At 43.6% G+C, this 24,293-nt stretch overlaps 4 protein-coding genes across 5 annotated transcripts; 2 read left to right on the top strand and 2 right to left on the bottom strand.

Annotated features, from left to right (window-relative positions):
* Positions 1-5,805: 5,805 nt before the first annotated feature.
* On the bottom strand, positions 5,806-8,690 carry BDBG_07107 (catalase). The gene is made up of 4 exons (XM_002622550.2): positions 8,273-8,690; positions 8,069-8,121; positions 7,767-7,946; positions 5,806-7,674 (listed from the first exon to the last, which is right to left on the bottom strand). Exons 1-4 carry the CDS (start codon positions 8,292-8,294, stop codon positions 6,418-6,420), a joined length of 1,512 nt encoding a protein of 503 aa, XP_002622596.1. The 5' UTR covers positions 8,295-8,690; the 3' UTR covers positions 5,806-6,417.
* A 3,523-nt stretch (positions 8,691-12,213) lies between these two features.
* BDBG_07106 lies at positions 12,214-16,452 on the top strand. Of its 2 annotated transcripts, XM_031722939.1 has the most exons (9): positions 12,214-12,499; positions 12,614-13,386; positions 13,447-13,674; positions 13,732-13,913; positions 13,981-14,275; positions 14,352-14,454; positions 14,556-14,631; positions 14,694-15,101; positions 15,186-16,427. In XM_031722939.1, the coding sequence occupies exons 2-9, from the start codon at positions 13,295-13,297 to the stop codon at positions 15,521-15,523; spliced, it is 1,722 nt and encodes a 573-aa protein (XP_031579972.1). In that variant the 5' UTR covers positions 12,214-12,499; positions 12,614-13,294; the 3' UTR covers positions 15,524-16,427. The 2 variants fall into 2 exon arrangements, with proteins under 2 accessions (XP_031579972.1, XP_031579971.1); XM_031722938.1 differs by having other exon boundaries at positions 12,214-13,386; positions 15,186-16,452.
* Positions 16,141-18,580, bottom strand: BDBG_07105 (ADP-ribosylation factor-like protein 1). The gene is made up of 5 exons (XM_002622548.2): positions 17,751-18,580; positions 17,619-17,657; positions 17,471-17,554; positions 17,022-17,345; positions 16,141-16,935 (listed from the first exon to the last, which is right to left on the bottom strand). Exons 1-5 carry the CDS (start codon positions 17,826-17,828, stop codon positions 16,909-16,911), a joined length of 552 nt encoding a protein of 183 aa, XP_002622594.1. The 5' UTR covers positions 17,829-18,580; the 3' UTR covers positions 16,141-16,908.
* A 229-nt stretch (positions 18,581-18,809) lies between these two features.
* BDBG_17546 (uncharacterized protein) lies at positions 18,810-23,627 on the top strand (the record flags this gene model as incomplete). Its single annotated transcript, XM_002622547.2, has 6 exons — positions 18,810-18,858; positions 18,940-19,018; positions 19,132-19,540; positions 19,604-21,192; positions 21,840-22,150; positions 22,237-23,627. 6 exons carry the CDS (start codon positions 18,810-18,812, stop codon positions 23,625-23,627), a joined length of 3,828 nt encoding a protein of 1,275 aa, XP_002622593.2.
* Positions 23,628-24,293: the final 666 nt, after the last annotated feature.

The following is a 24,293-nucleotide window of genomic DNA, read 5'->3' as shown; positions in this document are numbered from 1 at the left end:
TAAGATATGAAGAGAAGACTCATCTGCTCAGATCAACTTCTGTCACAAATTCATGACATTTATATTGTCTTAATTACTCAGATTTTACAGATACTCAGAGACTCATCTCTCATTGACAATGAAATTGCAGAAATGCGCCGCAGTGTGAGAATCATTGATAGAGAATCTAGACATATTTGCATATACCTGGTCAGAAATTATGTGAGCAGAGAAAGAGTGATCATAGGCCTGTGAGACTGCAGAAGACACTGATAAAACCAGAAGCTTTATAAAAACTATCAGCTAGAGTCTGTAAGAAATTACTTATAAGAAGACTTATAGCAAAGAAAGAGACTGTACTGCTTAGAGTCAGAAACTGATCTGAGAAAGATATGAGATTGACTACTGATCTGAAGATTAGATGTAGTGACAGAGCTGAGAGAGATGAAGATGCTATTATAAGCAGTAACATCTCTGCTTTACTAGCTGATAAAAAGTAATCAGAGAAGTTGCAGAGACACTCATAAAAAGCTCAGTGATAATCAGATATTATTTATAAGATATTGAAATTGTAAAAATTTTTTATTCTTGAGAAGTTCTTGAATTAATATATGAATATTATCAGAAACACTCTCTCTCTGTCATCTGAGTGAAAACACTTCATGAATAAATAAAGATACTCACAGTTTGTGAGAATGAGAGCTGTTATAGAAAAAGAAAAAAGAAGATAAGATTTCACAGACAGATCTGAGATATTTATACTACTTTAGAGAGATTTACTTACACTGTGAGTAATCTCATGAAACAGTCAGATCACTCTAGTAAATAAAAAGTGATTATGAATTGCAGATCTGAATCTTTCTATATAACTATAAAGAGTGATTACAGACTGTGAACATCTTAATTCTACAATTCTACAGAGTTGATAAAAGAATGAAAAATTTCTCACAATTCTACAGTATCAAAGAATAATGATTTATAAGAATAAGTGAAAGATTAACTTACAAATACTTCTCTTTGATAAGAATGATCTCATAGAGAGTAATTCATCTGTGAGATAAATCTGTGTAATGATTACACAAGAATCTCATGAAAATAATTAAGAGTCAACTGAAACTCTTCTGTATAAAAGATATGAGATGAATCTATATAATAGTCAGAGAAGAATCTATAGACTACAAAGAATCTCACAGAATAAGAAACTGAGTAACAGACTCTTTTTTCTTCATAGTAACAAGAGATTTTTCCTCACTGAGATTTTTTATAGATGTGAAGAGTTTTTAGTGAGTATCACTGCAGTGCTGAGCTGATTCTATGAAGTCACTCAGTGAAAGACTTTACAGATGAAGTCTTAGAGAGAGAGAGATATATAAGAAATCTCACTTCTTACAGATTCTTTACTTCTATTTCTATCTCTTATGTAATCAATAGAGTTAGCAGCTCTTGGCTATATACAACTATATAGACTGAAGTTCACAAATACTATTTATAACTCAGCTTGAATACTATTATACATTTGATCTCTACATTTTATCTTTCTACTGTGAATACTTCTAGTAGTTAACAGTACATATCACACCAAGCTGTAAATACCTGAATAATCGCCTGTGAGCACTTATTCTTACAGTCGCTGAAAAAGTAATTCTTACTTAAAAGAATATGAAATTATGACAGAAAATAACTCTGTTTTTAATTCTTTATAAGAATATTGTATAAAATTCAGAGAAAAACATCTTACTTTTTCAAGAGAAGTAAAAAACTATTTCTAAGATCTTTTTTTTGCAATAACTGCTGCAGAAGAATGAAATAGAAACTGCTAAGATATATACTACTATATATCTTCTATCAAGACTTTCTCTCTTCAGAGTCTTGATATTATAGAGAATATAAGTCTATTTCTATATAATAATATAAATATTGTCAGTGAGATGTAGAGGAACTGATTATTTATATCTTAAAATAGAAGACTTTATCAATGATTATATTAATACAGAGTTAATTCTCAAATTTAATAGAAATCTAGTATTGCTGTTCTCAATTCCTTACAGAATCTATTGAATATTGAGATATTAAAACTAGATTTAATATATCTCACTGTGCAGAGATCAAAGACTCAGTCAGATCTTGAAGTATACTGAATTTATAGTTGTTGATATGCTGTTGACTTGTTCTATTAACTCATTGTTCACTGATTATGTATTGAATACTGTTGCCAAGGTATCTTTTTATATTTTTCTGCTGAGGATGAGCCAGATTGAGAAGGACAGTACAAGAGTGAGAGTCTGTTGATGTTTTGAAACATCAAAGATGGACAGAGTTTTCACAGAGATTGCTTCTCAGATATCTTCACAATTACAGATTGAGAATCTTTCAAAATCAAGAAGATTGATGCATATGACTAGGTCTCTTCACCTTACAATTTGTATGGCAATTTGGCCCGGGGTTGTGATGTGATAGGGGAAAACAGGGGATAATCCTACACAGGAGTTTTGAATAACATCTGGTTCACATTTGACTGGATAATTCTACTACTACACGGGGTATGCAGTTGGCGATGGGGTCAAAATGCTTGTATGATCGAGGGCTTTTCAATGAATCTATCGGCGGGTTCTTATTCGAAAAATTGAGTGAGTTCGTGGTGAAGCAGTTGTCTTGTGTGAAGATCTGTGTGAATATATTCTGATAATTGTTGAGAGATTATAGAAGAAGATAATGAACTTGAATGAGAGATTAAAGATATTCTTAATAAGAGATTCTGCAGCTGCAGCTGATAATATCTTGTGAAATGAGTCAGCTATAATTATCTGATCTGAACTCTGAGCTCTATGTTATCTGAGACAGCAGCTCTTGATTAATGAAAACTACATACCCGCGACTCTATATCACTTCTGAAAAGAAGAGACTAATGTGACAGGCTACATCTGATCAATTATATTGACTATTTCATTACACTTCATAGATTTTTTCAAAAGCTCTGATTCTTAGTCATTCTCTATCACTGATTCTCAGCTGAAAAAACTCATGAAATTTCTATTCTGTCATCTCAAAGCTTCACTGTGTACATCACTGTGTATATGTATAAATATTCACTCTGATCACTGATTCTTACACTTTCTCTTTTCTTTTCTTCTTTAACATTTTTCACTTTGTTATATAAGATCTATAAATATTATATCAATCTATTCAGTGTAGGCCTCTTACATATCTGTATCTATCTATTCAGCTCTCACTTTCAGTTTTACTTATAGCTCTTTATTATCTGTCACTCTTACTACAGTCTTCTAAGTCTCTTTTTTCTTATTTATCTCAACATCTTCTTCTGAAAATCAGTGTATTAACAGTTACAACTTTTTCAAATAAGTAAACAGTGTTATAAGCTTTTATATTATAATCTTAGACTCTTTCTAATTCTTTAAGCTTTTATTATATAATTTATCTGTTAACTCTTCTGCAGCAGTACTATATAATCTAGTTAATTGATAATAAGATATCACTGTCTTTCTCTTATCTTAAGTTTTAACTGCTTTGTATGTGAAAAGATAAGATAATAGTATCAGAAGCTTATTCATCTCTGAATAAATATATAATCTGAAGTTACTGAGCTCTGTTCAGAATTCTAACTTTTTACTTTTATTATCTTCTTTTATCTCATTCTTATCTATCTTCTCTTTATCAGTCTTCTTATCTGTCTTCTTATCTATCTTCTTATCTGTTATCTCACTCATTTCCTCTTTTCTATCACTTATATAAAGAAGAATATTATACTTCTTCTAGCTTAATAACTGAAATAATTTCTCTAAGATCAAGGTCTTTTTCACTATACTTACTGCTTCTGTCTTTACAGCTGTTAACTTCTTCTTAAGACTTATTATTCTGCAGTATAATCTTCTGTATATTGTAATAGACTTTTTATAAGAAAAAACATATAGTAGAGTTTTTCACTAGTTTTACTATATTCTTATCAAAATTTTCATCTAACACTTCTGCATTCATGAATCAATGTATGTGATAGCAAAATGATATAAGAAATAAGAAGAAGAGTGAGAGGAAAGTGATTGTAATATATATATTAATATAATTATTCATCTACACAATCTCAGTCTTTTAATCTTTATTATTCAAAGAATTTTTTCTCTGTTACAATGAAACTTTTACTCTTATCTATCTTATTAAAGAACTCTCTCTTATTCAAGCTTCTTACAATTTCTTTACAATTTCTTTCTTTTCTTATTTACTCTACAGTTATTTTTAGATTGAAGAGCTTCTATCTCTTCTTTATCATTTCTTTTCAATTCATTCTTACATTTTTCACTCTTTGTATAAATAAATTAATTCTATTACTCAGTCTCTTCTTTCTATGATATTTACAGTGTATGTAAATGAACTAGTACTTTAACACTGTTTATCTCTTTGAGTCTAGTGTCTGTGATACTTATCATCTTCTTTCAATGTTATTTTTTCTTCTTCACAAATGCATTCTTTTGAATAGAGAGACTGTAACATACTTACATCTTCTATTTAAGTTAATTCTCTATTCAACTCTAGCTTCTGCTTCATCTCTTACTGTTTCTCAGAGCTTTCACTTCTTATTGTTTTTCAGAGCTTTTACTTCTATCTTCTCTACAGAGAGCTTTTACTTCTTCTCTACAGAGTCTCTGTTCTTTTCTTACTATTTTCTGAAGCTTTCACTTCTATCTTCTCTACAGAGTTTCTGTTCTTCTCTTTATATGCAATCACTTCTTCTATGAGAGTTAATCTCTATAAATAATCACTGTATATATAGAGGCGTACATTCATCTCTTATCTTTTAAAGAATCAGACATGTTTTTACACTTATATCTGACTCTACGTAGCGGCGTACGCTACAGAACTAATGTAATAGGCTATACTTAATCAATTATATAAACTATTTCATTACACTTCATAGATTTCTACTGAAAGCTTCAATTCTCAGTCACTGATTCTCAGTTAAAGAACTCATGAAATTTCTATTCTTTCATCTTAAAGCTTCATCTCATATGCATATAAATATTTACTTTAATTACTAATTTCTGTACTTTCTCTTTTTTCTCTTCTCTAACATTTTCCACTTTTATTATATAAGATTTATATCTTAATACTGATCTATTCAGTATAGACTCTCTACAGTATAAGTCTGTAGTCATATTTATATAAAAGATAATAGAAGATTTATAAATATTTACAGTTAATTCTTTAACTGTAAGAACTGTATGAGTCTGTAACTTATTATTATTATTATTATTATTCTTTCATTATACTTATATACAAGTGAAGCTTATAATGAGTTCTTGTGTGATGTTAAATACAGGTTAAGTGTTCATTATACAGGAGAAAATACAGATATTAAGATCATGTCAAGATAACAAGAACATAGAAAAATACAAAGAAGTGATAATTAAATACATATGATAATAACTTCTCAGCTCAGAAACATGAAGTGATTTATTAAAGTGATTTGTACACCTCTGTATTTATTAGAAACCTGAGGTGCTTGAGTTCCAGATTTAATATATCCCCTGCAGGTTTCAAACCTGCACACCTTGGTTTCCCACGCCAAGGCACTACCGGGTGGCTGCATTAACCATTCAGCTACCGAGGCGAGTCTGTAACTTTATTCATACAGAAAAAAATAGAAAAATTTTCAAATGTTCACAGTTTAGTCTTTGACTGTAAAAACTGTAAGAGTTTGTAGTTACATTCATATGAAAGAAAGTAGAAGATTTGTAAATATTTACAATCAATTCTTTGACTATAAGAACTATAAAAGTCTATAGCTATGTAAGTGTTCATATAAAAGAAAACAGAAGATTTGCAGAACTGCATATTTATAGTGAATGTGAATTGTAAATAAAAAAGAACTGAATCTTTGCAGAGAGAGATAAATTATGTTATATTTTTACATGAAGGAGTGTTTTGTTGTATTGCAGCAATTGAAGCTGTAATTGCCTGCTTAATGAGTGGTGACTACTTATACAGGCCATTGCAGCTTTCTATGACATCACAGTGAGAACAACATTCCTCCACCGGCCCGCAGTTGCATGACGGAAGTCCCACCCAGAACCCTGGGTCAGCCAGCCACACCGGCAAAGTTTTTTTTCTTACCAGGTAACTAGTTAGCTCACCACCATGCTGCTGTAAGTTCAACTGACCAGAACAGCGGAAAATGAATTAGTGAAACACTTTATCACAGTCAATTTTTAACTCAGCTAATCCTCTAGCTTCATGGTGTATTCTCTCATATTAAAAAAATTTCACTTCATCCTAGCAGGTATCAGGCATTTGAAAGAGAAAAAACAAAGAAAATATATATAAAAATTTGCAAATGTAACAACCAGACCCTTTTTCTACTTTAACCAGTTACGTTCTTCTCAATCCCCATACCCCACGGCCCAGGCAAATGACAGAAACATCCCACATTTACAGGCGCGACTGCGCCTGCCCCTGCGCCGCCACCAACGCCTCCGTAGCCTTCTCAATGCGATTACCCAGATCCACATTGATGCGCGTGAACATGCCATATGTAGCCTTGCGCACCCGCTGCTGCGCATTGCACAAGTGGACCGCGACGTTCTTCACAAAGTTGTCTTGCTGGCCCGGCTGGCGGCCCAGGACCTGCCAGAGGCCGTTTGGCTGAACGAAGTCCTCGTCGGTGACGGGGAACTGTTTCGACACGGCCGCTCCCGCCCACTGCTCGTGCTCTTGGCTGGCCTTGACGGGCGAGAAGGCGAGCGGGCGGAAGGTGGAGGGGTAGTTGGGGTTGGCGCCGTAGTTACCGTTGACGGCCATGGCGCCGTCGCGCTGGTATGGGCTGAAGGCGCGGAGCGGGCAGTTGACAGGGATCTGCTGGTAGTTGACGCCGAGGCGGTGGCGGTGGGTGTCTGGGTAGGAGAAGAGGCGGGATTGGAGGACTGGGTCTGCGGAGGGCTCGACGCCGGGGACGAGGTGGGAGGGCGAGAAGGCGGCTTGTTCGATCTCGGCGAAGTAGTTTTGCGGGTTCTTGTTTAGGGTGAAGCGGCCGAAGCGGCGGAGGGGCACATCGCCCTGCGGCCAGACTTTGGTCAGGTCGAAGATGTTCCAGCGGAATTTCTCGGCCTGTTCGGGGCTGAGGACCTGAACGTAGCAGGTCCAGGATGGGTATTCGCCGCGCTCGATGGCGCGGAAGAGATCTTCGGTGTGCCAGTCGGGGTTATCGGCGGAAAGCTTGGTAGCTTCCTCGTTGGTGAGGGTCTTGTTGCCCTGGTCCGTCTTGCAGTGGATCTGGACATAGTTGAAGGTTCCATCAGGCTTGATCCATTTGTAAGTGTGTCCGGAGTAGCCATTCATGTGGCGGTAGGAGTAAGGAGTGCCACGATCGCTGAAGAGATGCATGACCTGGTGGGCGGCTTCCTGGTGGGTGGAAAGGTAGTCCCAGAACATCGTGGCATCCTTCAGGTTGGTCTGTGGGTTCCTCTTCTGCGTATGGATGAAGAGCGGGAACTTGGAGGGATCACGCAAGAAGAAGACTGGGGTGTTGTTGAAGACCCAGTCCCAGTTACCCTCCTCAGTATAGAATTTGGTGGAAAACCCTCTAGGATCACGAGCGCTGTCCGCGGATCCCTTCTCTCCACCGACAGTAGAGAAGCGGGTAACAAGTTTCGTCTTCTTTCCGACACCCCTCAGCATATCAATGGTGGTCTAAAGGGAATCGTTAGACCTTTATTTTGTAATGCACAATATCTCCGCAACGTTGCAGCTGACTGTTGAGCATAGGAGTAGTTTAGACTTACGATATCACTGATATCATCCAACACCTCGAATTCACCATAGGCTCCTGCCCCCTTGGCATGGACTACTCTTTCCGGGATCCGCTCGCGGTCGAAATGCGCGAGGAGATCGATCAGGTGGAAGTCTTGGAGGAGCAAGGGTCCATTCGGTCCAACGCGCTGGGAGGACTCAGGGTCCATGACCTATATATCGTTCAATAGTCAGCATCAAGCTAACTACCACGGTTCTATTGTACGTCTCTATAAGTTCTTCTCTCCGGTGGGATATAGACGGTTAGCTCATGATATCAGATGGGAAGATATACCGGACAGCCGTTGGAGGTGGTGTAGGTGGGAGTTTCATTGTAGCGGTAGGTGTCTATATGGTAGGTAAGAATATCGGTTAGCCCCTGATCCTGCACTCATTGCTGGTCCTTTTACACAAGCACATAGATATATGTATGTATGTCTAGGCCCAAGCGTATAGGGGCTAAATAGGGGGCCATGCTAGGGATGTAGAGAGTACATACTGAATTTATCGTCAGCACCCATGATGGCGGTGTTGGTGACACTAGATGTCTACAGGATTGATAATGAGACAGTAGAGAAGCTTTGATAGTTACAGTAGATTGCCTCTTATATTGGTGGAAGGGGATGGGAAGTCACAGGATGGGATGACGAGATGTGATGCCACGAAAGGCCAGGAAATAGATACCTATACAAACCTTGGGCAGCGAGACATTGGGAAGAGGAACGATCGGGCGGTGCGGAAAGGAGGGGAAAGGGGGAGTCTTTATATACTATACTCCAACACACATAACATCCTCCAGACATATCGCCGAGAGCCGCGTTTGTTGGGGATCGCCGGGAGTGGGGTACCGGTAGTCAAGCAGGCAGTCGAGTCGTGTGCTGGCGCTGCGGGGGAAAACTTCGCATCACAGACAGCCTGAGACAGGTAGTTAGTTACATGCGCCGCCTAGCATTTTGGTTGAACACTGGAGGTACCTCCGTTTAGCCGTTGGAATCGCCCCAAGTTTCTATATACTATACTTCAGCATAGATCTGGTAAAATACCTGTGCTTTCTTGCCACAGCACCCTACTTGCCACGTTTACAGATATACAAAAATAGAACATCTTCTCGTTTCTAGTTAACTTCAGGAGCATACCTAGGTGGGTAATTCATCCCGTTCACCCCGCACCTGGCATTGACCCATAGCGCAGTCGGCTAATGCTGACGGGCCATCAACACCCTGCCAATCACGGCAGTCCTAGTTAACTTATAGGTCAGAAGAAAATGTTCCAAGGATTGCTTGTCCCTGAACTCCCACTTACTTTTATGTAGGATTGCTTAACTGCTACTACTACCTACTTTTTTCTTCACGGCTGCTTACCTACCGGCCCCCTTGCTGCCACAGCTTCCACTGCTGTTCTATCATATGGACCATATGCCCAGGGTTGGTTGGAGGGAGCAACAATATTCGAAAATTAGCTAAGATAGAGATATCGGTAACACGGAGTCAGTACCCTGGATATCTCAGGCCATCCCATCTGGAAAATAGCGCTCTTTGCCAGTGGTTGAATCAATCTTACCTCGGAAGCGAGCTAACTTTAGCCATGGACATTCTAGAAAACTTCCAGCCAACGGGCGGGAATTTGCCATGGCTAGATAGAGCTATTGGTCTTTGTGGCCAGGATATAGGAATTTATTGCATTTTCCGGCGGACTTCCGTTGGGTTTGATACAGGGAGAATGGGGACTCTACGCTTGCGGCCTTATTTGCCCCATACGGCATCCCGGTCCGATTGCATCAATACGGCAGCATAGTGACATTTGGGTCAAATGGGTATTTCATACTACATTATTAGCATTAATTACGATGAGCACACATTATTATTGATGATACTGATTGTATTACTATGCGTAGTAATTGAGATCTTCTCATTGGAAGTTGGATGAAATAATGACCCACATCAGGGGAGTTCTAGACCCGGAAGTGTCTAAACTTATTTTTAATGAACCATACCTGGTTCAGCGGGTCTCTATCCAGGCCGCCTCTATTCAGGGGGGGTTCTCTATATCCAGAGAGTCTCTATACTTTGGGATTTCTATACCTGGGGCCTCTATCCCCTGAGAGGGGTCTATAGACTGCTGTAATCAAATTGCAAGGTTGTTTTGTCGAGATAGAAAAGTTTCATTACATCTATACTCTCTCATGGACAAAGCCAGTACAGTTAAACTGATCATTACGCTATATACAATCAACCGATAGCAGTAGGATTAAAATCCCGCTCCATGGCTAGGACAGCAAAAAGGCTGTTACTTTTCACAGGTAGTTATTTAGTAGATGGGGCTGAGCACCCCCTGATAGCGCGGGTAATCAGCGCATGAGTAGTTACTCCGGATGTGCGCGATATACGCCGCCCAACACGAAGCAGATCAGCTTTCTATCTCCAGGCACTGTGGGGCGGGCCCATCTACAAGATCAACAAGCATATTATTACCTCGAGGATAGGATGTGACCGCCCGACACTGAGATATTCACCGTTACAGATCAAAAACATTGGATCTAACTCTTCTCTGAGGAATGTGGGCCAAGAAAGAAAAAGCCTCCAGTATGTTCAAAAATGCTCTGCGCTTTCCAGAGGGACAACTTCCTTACTTTTTCCCACAAGGGCGCCGTCATCGCATTATTAAAACCTGTCTATACGGTCTAAGCGATGGATCCTAATGGAGCTATCTCATCCTACCGCCCGCCCAGCCCTAGCTTTCATAATTATCCTGGATGCCTCCCAGTTTGCTTTGAGGCAAGAGAAAACTAAACGCGTTTTGATTGTGTTGAAGAAATGGATACCTCAGATGCATTGCTCTTCCCTCCCCAGCGGCAGTGGGTCCTCAGGTGGCGATAAAGGGTCATTCAGCCTGGATGATGCTCAATATTAATAATCCACAATCGGATAGGTCCTGTGCTACATGTATGGTTATGAACCATGTGAGAATCAGATCTTAGGCTGGTTATGACCATGGCTCACTGTTGTTTCTTGTTGGCCTTCTCTGTCTATGAAGCTTTACAAATTAAGCAAAAAGTCTCTCACGCGACTGAGAGATCTGGTCGTTGAAATTCTCGACCTTTTGCATCATACTACCGAGCTGCAGGAATCCTTTTTGAAGAGCACGATTGTATAATTGTATAGAGAGAGGGTTTGAAATCATTTAAAATCATTGTATTACCCTTGGGCATCTAGGATGGGATTAGAGGTATCTTAATGAGATACTAGATTTAACCCCGTGACACTTTTCAAGAGGTGACACTACTTATTCCAATCAGGATCATGCTACTGCTGATGTACACCCGGTGCGAGCGCAAGAAGGACAGGACACTGAGATCAGATGGGAACGTTTTGATGGAGGGGACACATAGGAGGGAAGGGGGAATTTTCCTTCTTCCTGGGAATAGGAGAGCTGGGACTAAACTGTTTGATTCCCTCTTGGTTTACTGTTTCAGCCATCCCCTTTTCCTTTCACTTTGAGGAGGGAAATACTGGAATTTTTGCATAGTCAAATACTCAGAAAATAGCAGAGTCCTTACCCCATCTTCTTTCAATTCTACTTATTGGCAACCAGTTCTGTCAGACTTGAGGAAATGAATCTGTCTTGCAGTCTGGCTGGAGATGGTGAATACTGGAGGCATGAATGCACTTCGCGAGTAATTTTTAATAAAAATTAATTAATTAATTAAATTAAATTAAAATTCAGCAGCTTTTCATTAATACAAGAATCACCCGTCTTGTCTCTGTGACTGGCCGTGAGAGCCGTTCCACCAATCTGTAGAGGCATCAGAGCTACAGTTGATTGGCACAGTTTAACTGAAATCCATGGATAGCTATGTATCGTCTGCTCCAATAGCCTAAATCGGCCTCCAGCCGTCCAAAAAAGTTGGCTCCCTCCAATATTGGTTGATGAAATTAGAAGCTTTTGAGAAAGGTTTGACGTTTAAGTTCAGAACCAGCAAAAGGTGTCCAATAACTAATTGTGTAGACGAGAGTATAGGCTTCTATCAGCAGCTTGATGGATGATAACCCCCGTTCAAGGAGATTTCTATGGTCTATGGACAAGGTTTTTCTTTTTTGACGTTTTTTAGTTCTGTGGTGGCCTCGTTTTCGTGTGGATAAAATATGCCCCCCTTTTAATGTAATTTCATGGTAGTATGACAAAAACAGCAGTCAAATGCCGCCGCCGGATTATATTCTTCACAGGGTCCTATGCGACGTAAACGCATTGTGTGGGGAAGTTGACGAAATAAAAGCTCCGGGGCCGTTCGGCTTGCCGACTCGGGAAGTCTTGGCATGGAGGCTTATTGAGGGCTAGTTAAGTAACTTAACTAGCTTAGTTAGTTGCCGATCGCTTGTTATGTATTCAGTTAGTCCAAAGTTTGTTGTAAGCCTCAAGTGCACAGGCATTGTCATCCTCAGCTTTTTATCAACAGCACTTTAAACTCTTGTTTCCTCAAATTCGGCAACAGCTGGCAAGATACTTTCAACTGACAGCCGCCTAGTGCATAGAGTTAACGAATCCCTGTCACTTAAAATTGACCCACAGACTTCCCTCCTTATTCAGTACCTAGAGGGTGGGATTTGTTCCACTTCGCTCCTAACGAATCACGTAGTCACCCAGAGTCACCTCGAACTTATCAAGCTGAAATGGGAGTCAAGAGGTGTGGGAGAGGCTTTGAATTGGCTGTTAATGGATGGCATTTGTAGTTGTGCGGGATATCCGCCATCATTGCTGCCCGATCCGTTTCTGGAGTTTCCCCCCATTCATACTTGAAATGTGCTAAACTAACTACATCTCTGGGGCCAAAACAAGCGAATAGCCTTTCCATACTATTTTGGAACTTTTACAATGCATTTATCCTTGCTTGTATTTCGAAAACAAGTTAAGGGCACGTCTAATGACACGCAGATTCAACGTTAGAATGCATCAATATGGACATTCGCCGGACTATAAAATAATTACCAGATCACAATGTTTTAGGGTTTATATACCTTTATCGAACGAATCTCGGTACGCCGATTCCTTGGTTTCAACATTAGCTTCTGGTTAAGTCCCCGAGTTAGCAAGGGATGAATGACCCTCTAACTTGGGATCACCCAAACCTTCCTTGCGTTATAGCTTCTCCACGTCCGCTGAATGGGGGCCCCGCGGAACTCCGCTAAGCTTTTGACATCTAGTTGTCCGCCCATTTATGGAGCCTGAGATCTTGCAGCTTGCCGCTAGGTTACATGCATAGAGCTCTACCTGATCGCGAGAATGATTCCTTCTCACAACTTCTACTTCACCTACTTCTCTTGATATCTCATCTATGACCAGAATATTCCATGCACTTCAAAACTACTCTATCATTTGCTATACCTCAGTCCGCCGCAAATTTCTACTTCGCTGCTTGTAGCCCTCAACTTTGCTCTCTCTGCTAATCCCACTCATCGAGAGCTCTACTTTAGCTGCTAATAATTCACAAACTGAGCTACCAGACACCTGGGCAGCACTCTACAAAATGAAAGAGTTTACGAACATATATGCCATCGCGGCTGTTGCCGTGATCGGCGGTGGCTTGTTCGGTTTTGATATCAGCTCTATGTCTGCTATGTTAGTTACAGTGCCCAGTTTTGCGGTGCATCCTTGATGCTGACCGCTCTCTCCGTTCAGCATCTCGACCTCACAGTACCTTTGCTACTTTAACCAAGGTCCAGACTATTACGGGGTGATAACCCCAGACAACCCGGATGGTACCCGCTGTAGCGGCCCTAGACCCTCTACCCAAGGCGGTATCACCGCTGCCATGCCCGGTGGTTCCTGGGTTGGCGCTCTTGTTTCCGGATACCTGTCAGATATCCTTGGCCGAAAGAAATCGATCCAAGTCGGCTCTTTATTTTGGTTTGTGGAATCCCTGAAACAGAATCTACGGGAGTTTTTACTTACCTCCTCTCATAGGATTATCGGAAGTATAATCTCCGCTGCGGCTCAAAATATTGGTATGCTCGTAGCTGGACGTTTTATCAACGGCTTCGCTGTTGGTATTTGCTCTGCTCAAGTCCCCGTCTACATTTCTGAACTGGCTCCTCCCTCGCGAAGAGGCAGATTAGTGGGCGCACAACAGTGGGCTATCACATGGGGTAAGTCTAGCCGCTTTTCAGTTCCCGGATTCCTTATTGACTACTAACACATGCCAACCAACAAAAGGCATCTTGATTATGTTCTATATGTCATATGGGTGTACATTCATCGGGCCAGCAAACGGAACAACGGCCTTCAGACTCCCTTGGGCCCTCCAAATGATTCCCGGCATCTTTCTCCTCTTTGCGCTTTTCTTCATGCCTGAATCTCCTCGCTGGCTTGCCAAAAAGAACCAGTGGAATGAAACTGAAAGAATTATAGCCGGCATCCATGGCAAAGGTGATGCTAACCATCCCTTCGTCAGAGCCGAACTGCAAGAAATCGGCGACTTCGTAAAACTGGAGTCAACTAACGAGACCACGTATGCACCCCTATACTTTATTTTGACTTCCCTTCCCACTATAACTTAGAGCAAAATATGATTCTAACCTGCGCAGTTATTTCGATCTCCTCAAACGGAACATGATTTTCCGAACTCACGTTGGTGTCTTCACTCAGATTTGGAGCCAGTTGACCGGTATGAACGTGATGATGTATTATGTAGGCAAACAATCCATTCAGTTTATATTGGCGAGCTATATTCGCGGCTCGTTAATTTCAAAATAAAATCACCCTTCGTTAACATACTAATTTCGCCCTAGATTACCTACGTATTCGCAATGGCTGGATTGAGAGGCAACACCTTGCTTGTATCATCCTCGATTCAATTCATCATTAGTATGGCCCCCAAAAAGGATAGATATCCCTCAAAGGTACTCTCAGCTAACCATTCTTTTCAGACGTCGCTATGACCGTTCCCGCTCTTATCTGGGTGGACAGATGGGGCCGGCGTCCCACTCTCCTAGCTGGAGGAATCCTCATGTGTGTTTGGATGTTTGCTACAGGCGGCATCATGGGAGCCAACGGCCACTATGTGCCCGGGGGTATCAACGGAGTCAAAGCAGTATCATGGGCTGTCAACCAGGGTGCCCCCGCCAAAGCTGTCGTGGCCTGTACCTTCCTCTTTGTGGCCTCCTTCGCTCCGACCTGGGGCCCCGTTTCCTGGATCTATCCACCGGAGCTGTTCCCTCTCCGCTTCCGCGGAAAGGCTGTCGCACTTTGCACGTCCTCCAACTGGATATTCAACTTTGCCCTGTCCTACTTCGTCCCGCCAGCCTTTGAAAATATCCAGTGGAAGGCATATATGAGTAAGTCTAGAAAATCCCACCCCCCATCTTTTTCTTTTTCTCGCCTCTCCCCTTTAAAATACGTAAAGACTAACGCACAACCAGTCTTTGGCGCCTTCTGTGCTGCAATGACCATCCACGTTTTCTTCGCCTTCCCAGAAACAGCAGGAAAATCCCTCGAAGCCGTCGAAGATATCTTCAACACAAGCACTCCAGCATGGAAAACACGCGTTACCACAAAGGAAACCATCGCAGCTGAACGGGGCGATGTCGAGGCCAAGCATACATTTTCTGAGCGTACCAGGATACACGCAAATATTGCTATGCAAGACGTCCCAGCGAGGACCGGGGCTGGCTCCGGTGCCGGTGCCGCCAACCTGACCAGCAAGGTCAACTTTAACCCCACAGAGCGTACCGCGTCTGGGTCCAGTCGCAGTACCTAGATAATCATGCAATCGCCATTGCTGATTTGCCCAGTTTGCTCATCATTTATATACATTGCATAGCAGTAGTATTGTTTTATATTCCGTCCAACAAATGCACAACCGACGCCAACCACAGAACAAACTTTTCAAGTATGTCCTTTTCGTGTGTGACCTGGTGTTCGCTATTCCCCCCTTTATTTCATTTTAACACTCACCTCGCTTTGGGACACATTAATATTTTCTCTTTTCTATTCTCTCTTAATCTCTCCATGACTTAATTAATTTTTTTTTTTTTCCGCCAGTCTTAATAGTTTTATTTTACCTGCAAGGCGTCTGTACCCAATTAACTTAATTTTATTTTTTTTCATTTCCTCTAAGTTATCCCTGCTTCGTTACCTACCTCCGAAAACCTGACTTCGAGAGCTACTTTCCTCATCCTCCTGTTACACACTCTCGGACTTCCATATTCCCAATTTTAAATTACTTTCCCTGCGGTGACATAGAGAAGATATGATACCGAACCGAGCAAGTCGAAAGAAAACAGAAAAGAGCGGAAGAGCGAAGAAAAGAAAAGAGACAAAAGTGCTTTACTAGAAGTGAACAAGGAGCAAAAAGAAAAAAAAAAAATGGGAAATAACTTGAAAATCGTTTACAAAAAGTTTGAATGGTATTACTCGAAAATGTTCTCGGTTAATTTTGACATTTTCTCCTTTATTTTTTGTCTAAGGGCTAATCTAATACTTAATGGTGCTCCTTGAGGTTATATGCGATTTGGTTCCTCAATAATCCTTATGGTGGAAAGGGTCTTCTTGTCCTGCATGTATATGTATATTTTTGTCAACGTACCTCGCCCATAGCTTTAATAATTAGTAACGTTATATGTTATTCTTTTCGTCCCTTTATTGTTTAAAAGCAGGAATCAAGTTACTACCTATGAAGTTTTCCGCTCTTATTTCATTTTTACTTTTTGTATAACTACTCCATATACCTATTACTCTTCGTCTCATGGAACTATCCAAAAGCTCTCCTCTCCCACCCCACCTCGGCTTCACGAAATAGCGTTCATTCCCCGCTAGATTTAGCCAGAGGACGTTAGAAGAAACTGATATCTACCCATCAAAAGTAGAACAGCGACCGCCCGGAGCAGTTCATCCTCATACCTTAGCCGAACGGGAGATTATAGGTGACAGGGTTGGGTTGGGTCGTTGCGACTAATATGTTCGTATTCAGTTCTATCAAATAGGTATCAAAGGGAATGGAAAAATAGGCTGTGAGGTAAAGAGAGAGGAATGAGGTAAGAAAAGGGAAGAGGGATGTAATAGCGAATGGACAAAAAAAGAGAAAGAATCCGAAATCCGAAACGCCATGAGGATGTTCCGTTTCTACGCCAATTCTTTGCCTGCTTATGAATTTTCCGATTGAACCGTTTGCTAGATGACGAAAACAAAGTATTATTAGTTATCCGGGTAAGAGTAGTCATTCGGAATCCGTTTCACGAATCGGCCATGATACTTACCACCAACCAATCCATCCCTTCCTCAATTCCCTTCCCATCAATAGCAGAACACGCTACAATACTCCAGTTACGATCCCGCAGCTCACCCAACTTCAACGCCTCGGAAATCTCCCCAGCACCCTTTGCGCCCGGCTGGTCCTGCTTATTCGCGAAGACGAGCAGCGCGGCATCGCGGAGTTCCTCCTCGTTCAGCATTGCGGCTAGTTCATCTGAGGCCGTCCCGAGCCGTTCGATGTCGGTGGAGTCAATGACGAAGATCACAGCGGCAGTATTGGCATAGTAACATCTCCAGTAAGGGCGGATGGAGGTTTGTCCGCCCAGGTCCTATTTTCGTTTGCGTTAGATATATTTTAGGGGGTGGGTGGAAAGCATTGCGAAGAAAAGGAGACGGAGAAAAGCAAGGAGACGGAGAAAAGCATGGAGGGGGGAGTAGAGGCCCAGAAACATACCCAGACGTTGAAATTGAGGTTTTTGTATGTGACAGATTCAACATTGAAGCCGATTGTTGGGATGGTTGTGACGACTTCGCCGATCTAGATGGAGATTAGAGATGTTGTCAATACAACATTACACCTACAAGGAGATATGGACCCATACCTTTAATCTATAGAGTAACGTTGTCTTGCCAGCATTATCCTAAATAAAACCAAAAAAACCCGGGACTGTTAACCCTTCATCTAAGAAAATATCCGGTATATTCCCCGTCAAACGGGATTCTCCAATACTCACAAGCCCCAAAATCAAGATCCGGATTTCCTTCTTTGTCCAAAACAAGCCTGACAGTAATCTTGATATCGATCCGCCCATGATTGCTTGAGGCGTAAAAAAGAGTATATAAAACTACTAGGAAACGAAACGGAAGCCGAGAGGAGGCGGAAGAGAGGGATATCTGTCGTCTTCCAGAGACGCAGGTTTCACTAGGTCAACCAAGTGACAGACCCGGAGAAAAGAGTAGTCTTTAAAGCCAAAGCAAGGCAGTCTGTTTATCTCAATCTGATTGTTGTGTTCGTGTGCAAATAGGAGGCGTAGGCTCAAAATCCGGAGAGAGCGTATTGAATGACGTTGTGTGAGAACCGGAAGAGCTGGCTTCGAGCGGATGTTTCAGAGGGAAAGCGGGTATTAAATAAGGAGGATTAAATCAATACGCAATGCAGGCGAATAGCATGAAGCATAGGTGAAAAAGAAGGGCTGTTGTTGTTGTTGTCGTGAGCGCGGATGTTAGAGCTGTTGAGCGCATATTTATAAAAGCTAAAGTTTGCTCCAGGTTGTTATTTAACAAATGGCCGGAGCTTGGTCCGTGGTGGGCGTTTTAGCCGCGCATGGACGCTGTTGCTGGTCTTGGCCCAACGAGGATCATATTTATTCCTTTGATGCGCCGATTGCCTTCATTGCCTTCATGCAACAACCACCCTCCGCCAACTGGACCACCCCGCAACACCAGAACGGGCGGCAGATCTGACAGATCTGAAGAGAACGCCTTATTAATTCAGGCTTCATTGGAACCTCCCGGGCTGCTTGTCATCTCTCAATTTCCACGGCCTGCGCTACGTCTATACTCGTTTATCCACTTGCGGGATTCCTACGAGGCGAACTATCTGAATTAGCACCGCCACTTCCATTACGAAATTCATCTCCGCGTCCTAAAGATATTTCGCGAGACTACTACCATCTGCACCGCTGTCTATAGTGATCTCATTCGCAGTTGCACTTTCATTCGTCAACCCGCCTATCCTTCGCCCTATTTGAAGTTCGACCTGCCTTGCGCGGACTACAACATATCATATCAAGATGGTGGGCAAGAAATCAGGGGCCAGCGGGGAAATGCTAAGGAAAGAGGGTATGTTCTCGTCTCTTCGAGGCAAACGGGAAGACTATATCGACTGCTATGGTGCTGACTCTCACATGCTGGGTGGTATAGGACTGGCGAGATTCAACAACAACATGGGCCTTACGAGCTGGCCACAAGTTCCTCCTATTAATCAGAAGAATTACTACACGTAAGCATGACCTATATAATTCCATTCAAAGTTCTATAATAATACCATCAGAAACCGGAGAAATTGGGCTTGTGCTAATAATTTATGCCGCAATGCTGAATCGCATAATTTAGAGAGTACCTAAAGCGAGACGATCAAATCCTCGCCTACCGACTTCAAAATGAAGAGAACCGCAATCGCATGACTAAAAGCGCCAAGGATAGAGATAGAGCACTTGCAATGGCGAAAACCGAGCTTCCCTTACCAGAACCCGAGCTAGACGCAGACGGAGACACCGGGGAAGGCGCAAATGGGGAGTCCGCTGAGGAGCTGGTGGGCTCCAAAACTATCGTTATGCATGTGGGAAGCCAGAACCTACGAATCGGTCTCGCAAGCGATGCGTTGCCCAAAACCACGCCTATGGTCATCGCGCGGAAGTCCCATGAAAACGAAGCCGAAGAGGGTGGTGGTGAGCCTAAGCCGAAACGGTTGAAGCTTGATGGTGGACAGTTTATGGAGCCGGAGAAGATGTTTGGTCCAGAAGTCTGTTATATGTATGTCCATTAGAATTTCTAGGCTGTCACTGACAAAACTTTCTACAAACAGTTTGCGTCACAATACACCACGATGTCCGCGGAACTCAAAGCGCATATGCGCGCAAACAAAAGGAGAACACTCCCGAACTCGAAAGAAATGGTGGTCAATTATAATCGCCGAACCGTTCCTGAAACCATTTCCGAGCATAATGACCCAATGCGTATCGAATGGACGGAAATCCCCTCTGACCCGGAGGAAGCTCCTGAGTACCTGACTGGGGAAGCTGCCCTCAGAATACCCGACTATTCCAAACCTCGATATAAGCTTTTTTGGCCGATCAGACATGGGTGGCTTAACGAAAGAGATTATGATAATAAGACTTTATTGTTCCTCGATATCGCACTCATCCTCGAGGATGCCATGAAAACCCAGCTGAACTTGACCGGCAAAAAGGATTGGAGTCAGTACTCGTGCGTGTTCGTAATTCCCGACCTCTACGAACGAGCGTACGTTACTCAGATTTTGGAGATGCTGATGCGAGAGTTTGGGTTTGCGCGAGTATGTTTTGTGCAGGAGAGTCTCTCAGGAACGTTTGGGGCCGGGTATACTTCAGCCTGCGTGGTAGACATCGGCGCTCAGAAAACCTCCATATGTTGCGTTGAAGAAGGCATGTGCATTGAGAATTCCCGCGTGAATCTCAAATATGGCGGTGCAGATGTGACGGAGACTTTCATCAAAATGATGCTCTTCGATCACTTCCCGTACGATGAGATCAACCTAAATCGACGCTATGACTTCCTGTTGGCTGAAGAGCTGAAGAGGAACGTCTGTACCCTGAATGAATCCAACGTTTCCGTCCATGTGTTTGATTTCCATCTCCGAGCCTCCGGCCAGGATACGCGCAAATACACATTCAAAGCCTATGACGAGGTCATACTTGCCCCTATGGGTTTGTTCCAGCCCGAAATTTTCGACGTCTCCCAGAAACTAAAAGGTCGGAGAAAGCTGATCAGCCGCTCATACGACTTGTACGATGGACAACCCAACGACCCCGCCTCAGCCGCGCAGTCTGACCTTCTAGCGGCAATTGCGCCTCCCCTACCAGCTAATAACACTGGCACCTCGCAGACAAACTTTGCTGAAGTCCAATCCACACCAAGTCGCTCTCAAGCAATCAACGCCATTAGTCGGTTACAAGACCTGGAAGCAACCCCTCGGTCCTCCGTTGCGAGCTCCCCTGCGCCGGACGCAGTCAGCACCCCGCAGCAGGGTGGTTCAGGAACACCAGCCCCAGCGTCGCAGGCGCCAGCGGCAGCCTCCAGCCCTCGTCGACCCACGGTCGAAGAACGTGATGACGTCCTCCCTATATTCCCACTCGACAATGCCATCTTCACGGCCATCAGCGGCTTTGCCCGTGTCGATGAACGGAAATTCACTGATTTTCTAGGAGGCGTGTTGGTAATTGGTGGTGGGAGTTTGACGTCTGGTTTCCATTCGTTTCTTGAAGAGCGGATACAGTTACGGCGGCCGGAGTTTGCTTCGTATGTTATGGTTGGTTCGCCGCCACGCGAGTTGGATCCGCAGGTCGTAGTGTGGAAGGGGGCTAGTGTATTTGCGAAGTTGGATGCGACGAATGATAGCTGGATTAGCAGGCTGGAGTATGATCGCTTGGGGAGCCGGGTTATGACTTATAAATGTATGTGGGCTTGGTGAAAGGCGTGTTATGAGTATATTTTGATGGCCCGGGAGAGGTCTTTTTTACACCTTTTTGTTTCCTCCCGTGCGCGACGAGTGGACTTCAGAGCTTTCTTGATTTTTGAAAGACAAAGATTAGAACTTTTTTGTTATGATATAGTACATCTTTACAACTTCCAGCAGTATCCTTGAGACTATTACTATGTGCTGCTATAGGGCTTCCTTCCACCCCCCTCGATATCCACATATGTGCCAAGGGCGAATTAGGGTAGTTATGAGATCGGGAACATGTCGAAAAATAAGCTAATCCCTTTCCGGATGGCGGTCAGCGGAGGCAGAACTGATATCGCGCCGCATCAAGACTTCATCACCTCCGTCGCCCGCAGGACATTGTGTTTGCCCAACATATATCTTTTTACATCGCTGCTGCTCTCCAAAGCACCATTGTGTTCCTAGTTTTAGTCAGCAGCATCGAAGCTGTCATAAAGACCCATAACCCGTCAGGTAAGTGGTTTCAGTCCTCCAAGGCGTAGAGTTGGAGCTCCACATCTCCTTTGTCGCAAGGTTCCTGACCCGAGAGTAAGGCACACATCTAACTTCCTTTTGCCAGAGTTACTATATTCCCCGGCCTTGGTGGCTGTTGCCCGGTGGCAGCAATGTCAAAAACTAAGGATGGCCACTCCGGTGAGAGCTATCACCAGGAGTACATCGCCTCCCTGCGGTATCGGAATGATCTGCCACCGCCCGAAATGCCGCCCAAATTTCTAGAAATCCCACACGAAGGTCTAGAGCGGTTTCTGACACCGGGGTTTGCGTCGAACATGGCGCGCCGTGAAGAGCCAAATATCGATGTGGATGCGGAGGGTGGTATGCCAATTGACTTGGTCGGCATTCCGGGCCTGCATCTAGGAGATGAGAGCGGTACGGATGTCCTATTTCCTGCGTTACAATCAATTGGAATATAGCTTGAACAAGTCGACTAATATATTCCGGTTCGTGATGATTAGCTATCATGGCGCCTGAGAATCCCCTTCCAGTCGACCCCGCCGATCTCCCACTCCTTATGACTCTCGACCAACTAAGAAACCCCGCCCCAAAAAACTCAAACGTGAGTTTCTTGCGGCGCACTCAGTACATTGCTGCTGGTGTTGCTGCGCGAGGGGTTGATGGAAACCTCAAGGCAGCGCCGCTGATGGCTCCTAGTTCTGTGAAATCTTCACCCGCTGCAGCGAAGGCTGCTAAACTCTCCCGTGACGACCCGATACATGTCAAGAAATACATTCAGAAAGGGTTTGATATCGCGTATCCAGAAAGCAAACATAAAGGCGAAGACACGCCTAGTAGAATTAAGGGGTTACCAGCTACCAAAGCAGAAATCGACGCCTGGGCGAACCCAACACATCCAGACAATCCAAAACTAAAACCTGTCGGATTTTTCCCCATAATCCCAGATCTAGGCGGTTTCCCTGACCCAGGCGGCTTCGTACAATTCAAATTCGACAAAGCACCCATCCAAGCAGCACAGGGACGACGTGATGAACGCATGGATGTCGGAATCCTTGTACCCTCTGCTCCAGAAGAGCGTGTCTGCCAAGAACATGCCAGTAAAACCGCTCTACACAAAGCCAATCCATCCCTATATCCAGATCCAGGCCCGATACCCTGGGATTACGATCTCTTCCTTCCAGAGAGGCAAGGCACAGCTCCTCAAATAAAAAACAGCCTGAACGTCTGCAACTCTCACCGCGACGACGCGGAGAACTACACGCACGAAGCTACCGGCTCCGACGAGACGCCGCTAAAATACCACCGCTACGACCGCATCCGTACATACGCCACCAGCTTGCAACAGCTAAACCCCGAACAGAAATACAAGGACGTTGCTCTCGTGCTCTTTGACCCGGCCGAAGCGGCAGCAGAAGAATCAACTCGCAAATCCTCCTCCACCACTACCATACCCCACCGCCTCAAGCAGAAAGCCGCCTACTACTATCCCATCCTAGGCAAAACGCGTCTGAAGCCCGAGCGTGCCCGGACAATCGCGCAGGCGGGCTTGGCGCCCACACGACCGAAGGCCAAGGAGGAGCAGGTGCATCAGATTCAGGTCGTTGTGCGGGATCCAGATGAGGCGGAGGAGTATAAGCGGGCGTCGCATCGGGCACAGGTGGATTCTAGATTTGCGAAGACGCTGGCCGCGCCCCCGCCGCCACCTGAGGAGGAGGGTGCCAGCGAGCAGGATGTGGATGAGGCAGGCAAGGATGAAGTGCTCGCGGAGGGGGTGGCGGGTGGGAGAAGGGAGGAAGGCCGGGATGAGAATGATGCGGGGGTTGATGAGGAAACAGATGGGGAGAGGAGGCGAGGCAGTGTTGATGAGGATGAAGAGATGGTTGACTCGTGATAGGGGGGTAGGAATTAGGATTGGGGTGTGTTTGACATTTGGATAAATGGAAATGATAATTTTATACTACATTTATTTTCCCTTCTGCTGTTCCGATCTCTTCTTCCCTCTTCTTTGTAGCCACCCCTTCGTTGTTTGCCCCTATTGGCATTTCAGAACGGAGATGTACATGTACTATTATCTAGGCGAAAATATTTACACACAGCCAGCGATGGTATTACAGGAGAAGTTCCTTTAACTTGGCACCCTCTATTGTCATTTCGAAGCAGGGAACCAACCTAACCACCATTGCTAGCTTACCTACCGTGTCCAAATGATACCCAATGCATAATTTCCAAGACCTCCTTGATTCCAAACAGGACATCCGCATATCCACTTCTTCCAACAAGTTATCCGACGCCAATAAATATAGTTGTTCGAGTATATTGGCGGTTCGTAAACCCATCGCTGGATACACTCGCATCTCAACAACAAGACGAACACTACTTACATACCAGCCGCCAGCAGTCTGCTGTATAAACTCCTCACCTCTCAGCCAGCAACGCCACCACAAGACAGGAGGTACGTAGCTCCGGGTATATCACCATCCATATCACTAAACCGCTCATTTTGGCGAGCGCCACCAGGCGTTTTCGCACATATCCAGCCAGCTGACAGTAGGGTGGT

Source organism: Blastomyces gilchristii, assembly GCF_000003855.2.
Source record: "Blastomyces gilchristii SLH14081 genomic scaffold supercont1.17, whole genome shotgun sequence".
NCBI classification, from domain to species: Eukaryota; Fungi; Ascomycota; class Eurotiomycetes; order Onygenales; family Ajellomycetaceae; genus Blastomyces; species Blastomyces gilchristii.
This window is presented reverse-complemented; position numbering and strand designations above follow the sequence as displayed.